At 40.9% G+C, this 14087-nt stretch overlaps 1 protein-coding gene across 1 annotated transcript; it reads right to left on the bottom strand.

Moving 5' to 3' along the window:
* Positions 1-159: 159 nt before the first annotated feature.
* Positions 160-14055, bottom strand: comp (cartilage oligomeric matrix protein). Its single transcript, XM_080882307.1, has 19 exons — positions 13826-14055; positions 9973-10046; positions 9805-9856; positions 9426-9574; positions 9068-9205; positions 8805-8882; positions 7243-7395; positions 6924-7028; positions 6592-6699; positions 6343-6502; positions 5391-5509; positions 5052-5104; positions 4756-4949; positions 4503-4681; positions 4350-4398; positions 3942-4138; positions 2055-2227; positions 928-1067; positions 160-495 (listed from the first exon to the last, which is right to left on the bottom strand). Exons 1-19 carry the CDS (start codon positions 13890-13892, stop codon positions 437-439), a joined length of 2247 nt encoding a protein of 748 aa, XP_080738433.1. The 5' UTR covers positions 13893-14055; the 3' UTR covers positions 160-436.
* Between the last annotated feature and the right edge of the window lie 32 nt (positions 14056-14087).

Genomic DNA, 14087 nt, shown 5'->3' with positions numbered 1-14087 from the left:
AGATCCCTTATGGTGAATGTCCAGTGTCTTAACGACATCTAGTTTAAAACAAAAAACAAAAAAACAAGATGGTAAGCGCTATAATCCCCAAGTGGATGCATCTAAACAGGGATATTAGATGCATTGATATCCATGGTTTCAGTATGCACAGACATCAGATTCCCACACAACAACAACATTTATTCATTGGTGACAGTCCAATCTTTTCAAGTGGTTTTTCTGAAGTGGAAAATGTTATATAATTTTTAATCTAACATTATACCACTTCCCTTTGAACACATATTACCGTTGCTCTGCACCACAATCGATCAATTTTCACTGGAGACATTTCCAACACTTCTGCTGGATTTTTAATTAAACTTATCGCCGTGATGATCTTCTTTCTGAGATCCAGCTGTGCATTGGAAAGCGTTCTCTTTGGGCCTGTTTGTTGTCATCAGGCTACCAGCTGGACCTGCTGGGCTCTGTAGGCATCAAAATCCTCTGGAAGAGTGTCTGAAGAAACACAGTGGAAAGCCAGTTCACAATTCAGTTTGAAAAATCACACATTTTGTGGCAGCATTCATGGCTCTGCTAATAATAGCATACTTCCAGTCAGTGCATAACTGGTTAACAAAAACACACCAAATAACCAAGTTATCCAACATCAGACATGACTGGCTTCAAAAGCTAGCAGGGCACTTGGAGAGCGAATCCTCTGCAAGGTAAAAGCAATATTTTTCATATTTAAGAAAGTGTTCTAAATATAGCCACTAAAACTGAAATGGCTTATGTTTGATTGCTTTGTGAAATTTGGCTCGGTATTTCCTGCTGACAAAGAAACAAATGGCACTAGTTCTTTCCTTGGCAGAGGAACATTGTTGAATAAATGAAAAACGCTTTGTGGCTGCAGTCCAGCCTTTCAACTCTTCTGAATGTTTCACTCACCGTTGCAGCGATAACGCAGGTTGGCCCAGATAATGTTCTCCTGGGAGAAGCAGAAGACTCCCAGTCGGCCTCCTCTCATGGTCGCGTCTATGATGACGCCCGTGTCCGCTACCATTTGAGTGCCCTCGTAGAAACGAACTCTGCAAACCAACAAAGCGCAGCAACCAACATTGCATTAACAAAGTGTTAATAACACTTGCAGAATTACATTTTATGGCTGATTCTTTTTCTCTAGCACCACCAATGTAATCAAATTTTTACTTTTATTGAAATATTTATAAAACGGTTGCATGTATTCACTGTACATGTTCATCTATTCTCGACTACATGCCTCTGGCACTATCATGTTGAGAAAAGGTTTCCACAGACACACAGATGTTTCCACACATTTGACTATGACACACGTACATAAATACACACGAGTTTGCATGGATATCTTTGGAAAGCCCCTTATAATAACCGTAACCATCCCAGCTACATAAGCCGGGCGATCGTGGCTCAAAGAGTTGGCAGTTTGTCTTGTAACCGGAAGGTTGACGGTCCAAGCCCCGGCTCGGACAGTCTCGGTCGTTGTATCCTTGGGCAAGACAGCTGTTTGTTCAGTGACCTCTTGTCCCTCATTGGCTCAGATGTCTCCAGGTTCTGGCCAGTGATGGTTCCAGCATTAGGGATTAATTTGTTGATCCTGCTGGCATCCCTGGCACTGATACTCATGATTACTCAGTTTTGTTGATCAGACCTCACCCAGTTCACACACACGCACACCTGTGACACTTTCATGCTGAGAAAGTATTTTCACAGGCACAGAGACATTTCCACATATTTGACTATGACGCACCCAATAGATAAATAAATACAAAACCTTTGTCTAGCCCCTTATCGTACTCTTAACCATCCCATCTATATGCATAACCATAAATTAAAACCTTATTCTAATGTTAAACCTAAAGAAAATCTCAAGGTCCTCAGTTTTTCAAAATGTCCCCAATCTAATGGTCCAATGCTCGAACTGGTCCTCACTAAGATGATTAAACAAATATACACACACACTCTCTATCATAAGATGAATGTTATTTTCCAGCCTGTGGCTCCTACAAAACATCAGCGTTAATTGTGTGTCACGGTACCTGATGTAGCCGTCAGCAGGCCGGTGCTGGAGGAACCAGCGGTACGAGGTCTTATCTTTCCAGCCAACATTGCGAGCGTCTTTCCACAGGAGCTTCACCTGATCGGTGGTGTCGCCCGTGTGCCACAAAGCGTTCCGCAAGTTTTCACCTGGACCTGTGTTTGATTTCACTGCCTTAAGAAGAGTTAAAAAAAGGGATAACGTGTTTGCGATCACGTTTTGTTTTTGTTTTTATATTATAGATTATTTCACAACTCATATGAGAGAGAGAGAGAGAGAGAGCCTTTATTTGTCAGTTGCAGGTCTTTTGCCCACAACCGAGATGACAGACCTTGCCGACCGTACATACAATACACAAACATCACATTGGGGAGACAGGTCAGGCTAGGTAGCGAGGAAAAAACATCGAAATGTGTAACACAAAAAGATGCACAGATATCAATCAACACACCATAGCACAATAAACACAGACAAGCAACATGGGAAAGAGTTCCAGTGTGTACATCTGATCTGGGACCGCTGCAATCTTTCGACTGCGCCTCCAACTGACCCGATGTCCACATCAGAGGGGAGGTAAGCGTTGGAGGTGGCGTTGGATCCGGGGTAGGGAGGGTGATGCGTCGGTGAGTGCTTATCAGTATATGTATGTGTGTGCGTGTCCATAGTTCAGCTGAGACAGTGTCCTTCGCCCTGCTAGGCTAAGTAAACAGTCTTCCAGCCAACCCTGGTGGCCTTGCATGGAATGGGAAGAAACAGACTAAACACAGTCGTTATCAGGGTGTTTTGTTCAGCTCCGGCCTTGCAGCTGGCGCCAAGAGGGTATCCGCATAAGTGATGGTATTTTTTACTTTAGTGCGAACAGCTCATATGAATTTCAAAGCAGTTCTACAGTCCAACACTGGTCTCTCAATCTCCCGTTGGAGAGCCGCGAGCTTCGCCATACTTGCGTTCTGTGTTGTCATTTCTTGTGCTCAAGGAGCCGATTTCTGAGAACTCACGGCAGTGTGTCTCCCCGAGATGTCATCCAATTTTGCGCCCAGAGATGTTATTCCGGGTTAGCCCTTCCGAGATGTATCCAGTCTGCAGTCAGAGATCTTATTCTGAGTATTCACAGCACCCGTAGCCTCTCCAAGATCTTATCCGTGCTGACTCAATGAGCCCATTTTGAGAAACTCACGCCTCTCCCATCGTTCCAATCCCAGCGGGCAGCCTTGTGGGGGTTTGAACAGCCGGTTCCGCTTCCTTAATTCTTCGATAAGTCAGGGCCAAGCCAGCTCTGATCAGCCAGAACCCTGTTACCATGGTTCCGAATAGGTCGATATCTTCAGCACTCAGGCTCACCCAAGCCCAAACTTCTCGTTGAGAAAGGGGTGTCAATTGCATTTAGGGACCAGTTGATCCAATCCATAATTCCTCTTTTAGGTTTTAGAGAACAGACTGTGAGAGAATGTTCCAGGGAAAATACAAAAATACAAAAAAAAACGAGACTAGACAAGGACATAAGCAGGGAAGATAAGGGAGAGGAGAAAAAGTGTGTCCGGCTCCTCCGAGAGCCAAAGAAGAGGCTGTTTGTATGCCTCTACTAAATCTACAGATTATCAACAAATTTACTACCATTTTCTGACCATGGCAACTAAAATTGTTTTTAAGGTTTAACTGGTTGGTTGTAAGCCACAAGGCAGTGAAAATAATCGTCTTTTAGCTCATTATTTCATTATGGACACTTCTTCAAATGGACTGTGCTGCAAAACCTTGACCCTATAAAGCATTTAAACCATAGATTAAATATTAATACAACTACTAGTTACAGCTCAAAGTCTCTTTACGACTAATCCGTTATCCTGAAGTGGAGCTGGAATTTCTTGCAAACAGTACGGCAGTGACATACCTTCAGTTGGATCCCTGGTTCTGCCACGGCTCTGAATGGGTTTGCCTGCCAGTAGATCTGCTCCACCTGCTTCCACATCACCACGTAGAAGCTGGAGCTGTCCTGGTACGCAAATATAAAACCTGCATAGTCGTCGTCCGTTACCGTATTAACATGAAATGTTCCTTCAAAATCTACTCCGCTGAAAGCTGTGTAACCTGCAGGACAAATTATTTCACATCAGATTTTGTTTTTAAAATGTAGTATAGACGTATAGCTCTATGTGCAGTAAATTAAAGCAACAGCCAGGGGCCTATTAGTAGGTGAATTTGGTTTCCTTTAAACAAATCCATGCCATTTTCGGTCATTTCAGATGGCAGTTTAATATTTATATTTTATATTTTCTTGAAATGTCAAACAATTTTTTACCAACAGCCAATCCAGGATCGCTGTTCATAGTCTGGACGATCTCTCTTCCCTGTACAAACAGAACAGTGGATTGTAGAGAAATGTTATTTCATGACATGTTATTCTGGCAAAAAAATAGAACAGCAAAAATCAAAGAAGCCATAATCGCTTGACCTGGTTCAGCACCACCCAGTTAGGATCGATTTGTGCGTCTCCTTCTGGATCTAAAACGACTGTCTGGTACTCCCTGAAGTCAGTGAGGGTGACCTCTGCGTTTTCTGGACAGACGTCTATTGGGTCAATTATGGTGTCGTTGTCGAAATCCTTCTCACATACATTACCCACGCCGTCACCTGGGAGGATAGGTAGATATTAGGCGTAAGTAAAGCACAAACTTTTATTTTAATATGTCAACAGTGTCCCACACCGTCAGAGTCCTCCTGTAGAGGGTTGGGGATCAGACGGCAGTTATCAGGACCAGGTGGCAGCAGGTCTGGGATCCCATCGTTGTCATCGTCATCATCACACTCGTCTCCCTTTCCATCTTTGTCAGTATCCAACTGAGAGCTGTTGATGACAGCTGGGCAGTTGTCCCGAGAGTCTTGGTGACCATCGCCATCACTGGACAAGAGACAGATGTTATAGCAGGTGCAAATTTGACTTGGAGAATGAAAACAGATCCAGATAAATACAAGTGACTTGACTGATGAGCTCACACAATACCTGTCCTTGTTAGTGTCACAGGGGTCGCCAATCAAATCATTGTCCGCATCCATCTGAGAAACATAAGTTGAGTCGAATTTCAGATATGAAATTTTCCAAAGAATAACAAGCAGACAATGGCAATGATAATCCCAGCTAGGAAAGACAATGTGGACTGAATAATGCACCATGAGTGTGATGCTACATCCTGGAGTATACGCTATACCAAATTACTGTTGCAGACTAAAAAGTTAAACCACTAGAGGCCATTAAAAGAAAGATTTTCTACTTAAGATTAACTGCTTAACTTCTCGTGCCTTTTTGCAAGATATTGATGTAACGTGTGAAGACATTTCTCACCTGGTCAGGGTTGGGATCATAGGGACAACTGTCGCAGGCATCTCCCACTTTGTCACCGTCTCGATCTTTCTGGTCAGCATTTGGGACCCTTTTGCAGTTGTCAAGGTGATTGGGAATTCCTGGGGTTAACATTGGGAATGTTAGAAAATATTATAGTAACCCGAAGACAGGCACATAGCTTTAATGTGTTGTCAGTGATGGACAGCAGTTTGTTCACTGTCCTCTTGTCCACCATTGACTCAGATGTCTCCAGATTCTGGCCAGTGATGGTTCCAGCCTTGTGGATTAATTCGTTGACCCTGCTGGCATCTCTAATGCTCACGATTACTCAGTCTGGTTGGTCAGACCATACTCATTCTCAACTACACACCTGTAGCACCACCATGCTGATAAAGTATGTTTAAAGGAAACCAAATCCACCTACCAACACGAAGACATTTCCACACATTTGACTATGACAGACCCAATAAATAAATAAATACAAAATCTTTGTCTGACCCATTATCGTAATCTTAACCATCCCATCTACGTGCATAACCATAAATTAAAACCTCATTCTAATTTTAAACCTAAAGCAAATCTCAACCAGGCCTTTACAGGAGTGTGTGTGGCCCACAGGTCCTTATTTTCCAAAATGTCACCAATCTAACTGTCTAAAGTTCAAAATGGTTCTCACTAAGATGGTTAAACAAGTGCATGTGCATACACACACACACACACACACACACACACACACACACACACACACACACACACACTCACACACTCATAGTCATAACATGAAAATGATTCCAGTTGATAGGTTGTAAAAATCTCATGTATCAAATTCACATTCAAATCACATCTCAAATTAAAGGCATATCAATACATGTCAGTGTTTCTAATTAACAGCCAGAGTAAATAGGTCTTGTAATTAATATAGATTTAAAATCTATTTGCACAAAGTCTTTACCATCGCCATCGATATCTTCATCGCATTCATCTCCATATTTGTCCACGTCTGTGTCTTTCTGGTCATTGTTTTTGACGGCAGGACAGTTGTCGCAGGCATCGCCAAAGTCATCCTCATCGATGTTCCTCTGGTCCACATTGGGCACCAACACACAGTTATCCTGGGAAAAAGATGTTTTAGTCCCTGAGAGCAAAGTTACATGATTTTTACTATATTTTCTTTCAACCTCAGTATCCTTTGTGTATGAACCTGTGTATTTAAGATCCCATCCCCATCTGCGTCTTCATCGCAGGCATCTCCAATTCCATCACTGTCAGCATCTTCTTGACCAGAGTTTGGAACAGTGAGACAGTTATCCTGGAAGAAACATAAGCAGATGGGTAAGTTTTAATTAATACTTTTGTTTTGTATAAAGTGATAAAGACCTTCTTTGATCTGGGATTGAGGTTTGAATTTAAAGTATGACAACATCTTCTTTTATGTCACATTTTTATAAGATCTTTGATCTTCTTCACAGCTAAATAAACTGTTTTAATATGGGTAACTTTCAAAGAGTTCTCTTAGATATGAAGGAGATTTACCTTGTTGCAGTTACTATCAGGACAGTCCAGTTTTTCATCTGGGAAACCATCGATGTCGGTGTCAGGACCACACACATAGCCATTGCCAGCCCATCCGACTCCACACTATAAGGATGGAAAATGTTTTAGAAGCTGTACATAATGCTTTTATTGGCTCTGTTTTGTGGTCTGCACAACATGAGCATAAGTGCTCAAACAGCTATTTCCCAATAGCTGCTATTATTGTTATAACATGATGAGGAAGGAATGTTGTAATAGCTTTGATAACCCATCAAAGCTAAATCCAAGGAGCTAAAACATAAAAGTTTTATTTGCTCACCTGGCACTCGATGGTCCCCTCTCGATGGACGATGCACTCTGCGCTGGCGTGGCAGGGGTTGGGTTGGCCATTGCCACAGGCTCTCTCAGGCTTACAGCCTTGTTGCTGATCCCCAGTGTAGCCTGTCTTACAGGGACCACATCTGAAAGAGCCCTGATAGAACCATCCCACCAAGTCACAGGTGCCCACATTGGTAGTGTTAACATGGAACTTAAAACACAGTGCTTCAGACAGCAAACGAAGGAGAAATATTGGTCCTAAGATTACACATACATTTGGCATGGGATATACTGCATTTATACAAAACACTGAGTTCACCGTGGGCTTCACTATGCAATCTTTAACCCTAACTGATAACCCTAGACTGGAGTTTGATGCATATCCACTAATGACAGGTTAGGGCCTTTCTATGTGGAGTGTACACCTTCTCCATGGGACCAATTATCAGCTATCACTATCCTGCGATGTGCATTGGGAATTTTAGAAGGATGTTTGCAGTGAGTAAAAACCCCTCTCCGCTCTCCGTTCAAGCTGAAGCACATGCACAACCACAAATTAGTCCTGGTGACCTGCCAAAGCTGTACCCTGTTTCTAGGCTCCAGCACCCCTGCAACCGTGAACTGAGTAGGCAGTTAAGAAAATAGATGGATGGAAATTGTTTCCATTTAAATTACCATTTTAGGAATAAAGTTTAAACCATTAAGAGACTGCTCAAAAACATTCTGTTGCAATTCGTCTTGGACACAGTTACATGCAGTTAACCCAGAGGATTGTGTTTCCAATACTGTATCAGCTGTAAGGTAGGACTGCTGCTACTACGGCCAAAAGTATGGAAGCCCGTTTCCGCCACTAAAAAAAAAAAAAAAAGCTAGTATCCATAACTCGAAATTTCGAGTTATTTTCTCGAAATTTCAAGTTATTATCTCGAAATTTCGAGAAATATAACTCGAAATTTCGAGTTACTTTTCTCAAAATTTCGAGTTAGCTCTGCCAATCAAAAATATACGTGAATGAGGTCGCTTTCTTGTTACCCGGAAGCATATGGCGCAGGACCGCGCACTCAAAAACGGATCCCAACAAATTAAAGTATGTTTGCTGATAGTAACACCATGTGATTCAGCTAATAACACAGGGATTTCATCATTTGTGAAGCCAGGCTGAAAACACTCAGCAATCTGTGCATTCACGACTGGATGTAATACCGGTAGCTTAGCTGTAGCATTTGTAGCTGAGGGCTTCAGCTTCCGGGTAACATGGAAATGACGTCATTCACGTAGATTACTGATTGGCAGCGCTAACTCGAAATTTCGAGTTGCTTTTCTCAAAATTTTGAGTTAATATGTCGAAATTTCGAGATAATAACTCGAAATTTCGAGAAAATAACTCGAAATTTTGAGTTATGGATCCTTTTTTTTTTTTTTTTTAGTGGCGGAAACGGGCTTCCATACAAAAGTGATTAAGGATGAAAATAAATAAAATATTCAGCCAACACAAAGAATGACTCTAACTGAGGCTTAGATCTAATCAGCAATTTCATGGAAATTCACTTTGTTCATACTTACGGGGGTGTTCAGACACACGGAGTTCGCCACGCAGCCTCCATTGTTGGGACCATCACACTCATTAATATCTCTGCATACCTTAAAAAGGACAGAGATTTAAAGACAAATGCAAAGTCACTTGAATGGTCTTTACCATTAAGACTGAAAAAGGAGGCAAAAAGAAAAATAAGTCGGAGAGAGAAGGAAGTTTGTTTTGGGCGGCCACGTAAAGTCCAAATTGATCTCATGTTGAATGGAACCATAAACTGCTGCATGGTGCCGACCTGTTTGTTGGCAGTGGCGTAGGCAAGACCGACGCCCTGGACCTGCGGGCCAGTGTATCCAGCGGGGCAGGAGCCGCAGCGGAAACCTGGGGATGTGTTGATGCAGCGAACACCCATGTGGCACGGTTTCACAGTGCACTGTTCGTAATAAGGAGACACACACACGTCAGGATGTTTTTAGGATGAGGACCTGCATTCATTTAGATGAGCCCTTTACTGGGTTTCTAGTAAAGTCTAAATTTTAGCCATTTCGTCTCCTTCTAGTTGACGAAGTCAGGCAGAGAGTTTTCTGACCTTACAATGGTTATACCTGTAACACTGTACTGTCAGCAACAGTTTATCAAATCTCTGCTCGTACCTCATCCACGTCAGTGCAGTGGGTACCGTTTCCTTCCATGCCGTGAGGACAGGGTCCACATTTTACACCCTCTGGTGTTTCCACAAAGCTCACCCCAGGGTGGCAGGAGTTGGGCACACAGGTGGGTTGAGGTTGCATACCCCCCATTGCTGAGAAAAGATTACATCAAAGCAAATTATTAGTTGTTTCCTTTTGTCTTCAAATCTCTCTCCCATTTCTTCTAATGGACTACATAATCATAATATTCATAGTTGTGGAAAATTATGGATAATGGCTCAATTTCGATAAAGATAATTAAATTTCAATAATGATGTAATAATGTGTGTATTCTCAGACATAAACATAATTCCATCATTGATAAGCGAGCTTGTGAACTCACCACAGGCTTCACACTCCATCACTGTGTTCTTTAAGAATACAATCTCCTTAATCTGGAAAGTACAACCAACAGATTAAATACCTTTTTGCATTTCCTCAGCACCCTGAGTCAAACTGTTATCAAATGCAAGTAAAGGTAGTTAAATATATTTTTATGACAGAGCATTACCTGCTGCTTCAAAAGCTCTTTAATCTCACCCAAGACGAGATTAGTCATTTTAATCTGACTGATAATTTCTCCATCTGGGTTTGAAGAGAGAACAAACCAATTAGTAAAGGAAATCTTTTATATTCCCCATGCAAGGTTTTTAAAATTTATAATTTATATTTGCATTTGAAGTTATGAAAATAATTCATTAAACATGTTTGTGGTTGTTACAGTAAAAAATATAACTTTTCTACTCAGATTTTATGTTTTTGTCTTACTTTAGATAGTTACTTTTCCTAGTAATTTGAGGAAGTAACTAGTAACTATAACTAATTACTTTTTCAAAGTAACTTGCCCAACATTGTCTACAGTGCTTCAAAGTTTCTCCTGTTTTACCTATTCACAGGAATAATTTGTTTTCAATTACCCATTTTTCTCTCGTCTAACCTTTAGTCAGATCAGTTAGCTAGAAATAACTAGTGTTAAAATTTACCTACTGAAGTATTGTATTTAAATAAAAATTTGATTTTTGATCATTCGGAGCATGATCTAGGAAAAAAAAGTGTGACCTTAAATGTACAACCTGATTCTCTGAAACTAAAAACAAAAGGAAAAAATAAGAATAAATAATCACGAACAAATACAAGCAGAAAACCTTTAAAAATAATGAAAACATAAAAGTTTAGACAATGTAATTTTATATACAGAACAAATTCGAAGAAACAGTTAATAAGAACTTTGCAGTAAAAACAAGAACTCAAGTTATAACTACACGGAGCAGGTTTGGTTTCTTGCTGCACTGCTTCACTTTTTCTGTGGAATTGTTTTGTTGGATGAACTGGCAGCTAGCTAGGGAGCAGTGTTTTGATATGTGTGTGGAGGGTCCTGTACAACATGATCCACTGCGTGTTTAATGCCAAAGTCTAATGCCTGGCATTCCTCCACCACCACAGGACTCATTCGAATCCACAGCCCACACATTAACTGGAGTCAGAAGTCAAAAAAAAAAAAAAATATTCCGAGAAATAGAATGACACAAGATTATCCGGAAGATATGGGACATTTTTCCTGCTCACATGCTTTCTGGAATTAAGCTTATGGGTATCCTGGGATGCTTGGTTTCAGTATGATCTGTAGTTTTGGTGCAAATTGCCTTCATTTAACTACAAATCAACTATCGAGTGGGAAGCTTAATTTATAGATATAATCACAGGACTTTAACTGCAGGAATAAGAAGTTATAGGTTTCTGAATTACTTTTATGTTTGTGGAATAGTTATATTAAAGTCTAATATGTCTATCAAACTGAAACTCAGTGGTATATATATGTATGTGTATATATATATAATATTTATTATACTTATATTGAACTTCTGTTCTCTAATTAAGAACCTAATTAAGAACCTGTAATCTGATTCATTCAGAGGCAATAAGATGAAGCCAAAGCAGTATTGATAATATTGATAGTCTCTTAGAGGATACATATAGTGACTTGATCTCACTTTTTCACAAAGCCTAGTTAACAAAATTTCACAGTGGGGGAAATAATTATCTAATCCTCAGCTGAATTTGTAAATTTACTCCCTCACAAAAAAACAGTCTATAATTTTTCATTTATTGGAGAAAGACGGAATATCAGGGACAAGATTGTAGATCTGCACAAGGCTGGAAGGAGCTACAACTCCATCAGCAGGAAGCTTGTTGAGAAGGCGCTAACTGTTGGTGGGATCATTTGGAAATGGAAGAAATATAAAATGGCTATTACTTGCCCTTAATGCATCCATGCAGGATTCTACCTCATGGACTGACAGTGATCATGATAAAGGTGTCATATCAGCTCAAAACTACACAAGAGAAGCTTGGACCACAGACACTACGAACATCATTGATGATACACCACACCATGATCGGCTGAAACTTGCAAAGCCTCCATGTTCCCCCAGCTCAGAAAGACACATGTACAGGCCTGTCTTAACATCTACATCAGTGAACATCTAAACGATTCAGAGGAGGCTTGGGAGAAAGTGCTGTGCTCAACTTGACCCGCTGTATTTGGAGAAAGAAAGCATTCCCACAGTCCAGCGTGGAGGTGGAAACATTACGCTTTGAGGCTGTTTGTCTGCTGGGAGTCCAGGATGACTTCAGCGCATTGAGGGGACAATGGGTGGGGCCATGAAGCATAGAATCCGGGATGAGAAACTCACTGAAGATGTCTTAATGCATGCTTAGTAATCCAGGTAACCATATATCCACATGAACAGAATCAACTTTCTGGGAACACTGAAGAGAGTTTGTGAATGGATCTTCCATCATGCCAGGGATCTAAAACACAGTGCCAAGGCAACAAAGGGGCTGGGGGGGCTAAAGAAAAAGTAGATTAAGGACATGAAGGACTAGAGATCTCAGTCCTACAGAAAGTCAAGGAACCTAAAGGATTTAGAGAGTTTTTGTAAAGAAGAGTGGGCCACAATCGCTCCTGCAACCCTGGTGACCAACTGCAAGAAACATCTGAAAGCTGTGGTTACCAGCAGGTGTTTCTCCACTAAGTATTAAGTCATGGGTGTCCAACTCCAGGCCTCAACGGCCAGTGTCCTGCAGGTTTTAGATCTCACCCTGGGTCAACACACCTGAATCAAATGATTAGTTAGCAGGTCTCTGGAGAACTTCAAGACATGTTGAGGAGGTAATTTAGCCATTAAAATCAGCTGTGTTGGATTAAGGACACAAAAAACGTGCAGGACACCGGCCCTTGACCCCTGGAGTTGGACACCCTGCTTGCTTGGGGATCAAATACTTTCACTCAGTGAAAGCAATTCAGTTTATAACTTTTAGTTAAATTTGATCTTTCAAACCTTTGATCAGCAGTTGATTCTTCATATATCCAGCTTTTGAGATTCTTCACAACATTCATCTACTAACAGCATCTGTCTTGAACAAATTCTATAATGTGTTTTTTGGAGGCTTTCCTCTCAAAACAACCTCCTGCTGGGGCCATAAATAACACGATGAGAGCCGTGAGAGTGAAGCAAAACATTAAAGTGCGGCTAAAAGACAGAAAGACCTGATAATAAGTCTGAATAATAATGCAGGCGACGACACACTGTATCCATACGTTTATTGTTGTTTTAAAAATACCATTTGCAGGTCAGTTCAGCCGCATGTACCGGGCACCAAAAGCAGAAATCTCCTGAGCGTGTAGAGCAGGAAATGTGTTCTTGTCGTTAGCGGCAACTGTGTTTACCGAATGAATTCCACAGCAGAGAGAAGAGATACTCGACATAAATCACTGTCTCTGCTAATGGAAAGGAGGCTGAGTCCTGGACGACAGGAATCTCACTATGATTGTTTTCCCTTGTTGTGTGCGCAGAACTTTCCAGCCCTCGTGAGCTTTGAGCTCCTTTAAGTCAATTTGTGTTCCTGCCCGACTATTTTTCTAATTTTTCATAACAAAAAGCTCTACCTCCCCTAAAAATAAATATAATAATTAATTAAAAAAATCATATTGAAATAATTAATAAAATCTGGCTTTGAATTCATTTCATTTGCAGCTTTTTGTCATTTGTCTTATGTAACACCCCTTTCTCTTGTTCTGCATAGCAGTTTCCATTAATAACATTTCATTTATCAGATTAATTACTTAAGAAAACACTAACCTGTCGCCAGAAACTACCAAAAGCTGTAACATCTTCCCCAGATGGATAAATCAGTTTATATTTTCTAATGTTTTAAATTATGCCTTCTTTCTCTGCTGCGTCTCCACATCAGTCGTCATATATTGTTTGTGTTTCTTTCAAATTAAAACTCTGAAACTTTACCCTTTACTCATATTTACTGCTAATGCTCTTTAATCTTCCGATATCAAACGTATTTCTCACCTCTCTGTCCTGCAACAGCGCTCCCTCCTATGCAGAGCACACAGGTCAGCCCCAGAAACCACAGCATGTCTTCACCTCTGCAAAAAGCACCAGTTCAGGTACAGCAGGTTACTCTCTTCCTTCCCTCTGTTCCTCCTGCGATCCTTAACCCAACAAAGGTTCTGGGGTATTTTCTTCTCTACTTTAGGTTTTATACGCCACCTTCTACCCCCCCTCCTGTGGTTTACATCTCCATCCCTTCCCTTAAAGCTCCAAGAAAAAG

This window comes from Rhamphochromis sp. 'chilingali', assembly GCF_963969265.1.
Source record: "Rhamphochromis sp. 'chilingali' genome assembly, chromosome: 5".
Classification (NCBI taxonomy): Eukaryota; Metazoa; Chordata; class Actinopteri; order Cichliformes; family Cichlidae; genus Rhamphochromis; species Rhamphochromis sp. 'chilingali'.
This window is presented reverse-complemented; position numbering and strand designations above follow the sequence as displayed.

What these genes read in the sequence shown, in the direction of transcription:
- comp (XM_080882307.1), bottom strand. Translation starts at nt 13,892, where the DNA reads ATGCTGTGGTTTCTGGGGCTGACCTGTGTGCTCTGCATAGGAGGGAGC. An exon ending in ACTGCACTGACGTGGATGAG is followed by an intron (nt 9,206 to 9,425) that starts GTACGAGCAGAG and finishes TATTACGAACAG; the next exon opens with TGCACTGTGAAACCGTGCCA. An exon ending in ATGATCCCAACCCTGACCAG is followed by an intron (nt 5,105 to 5,390) that starts GTGAGAAATGTC and finishes TATGTTTCTCAG; the next exon opens with ATGGATGCGGACAATGATTT.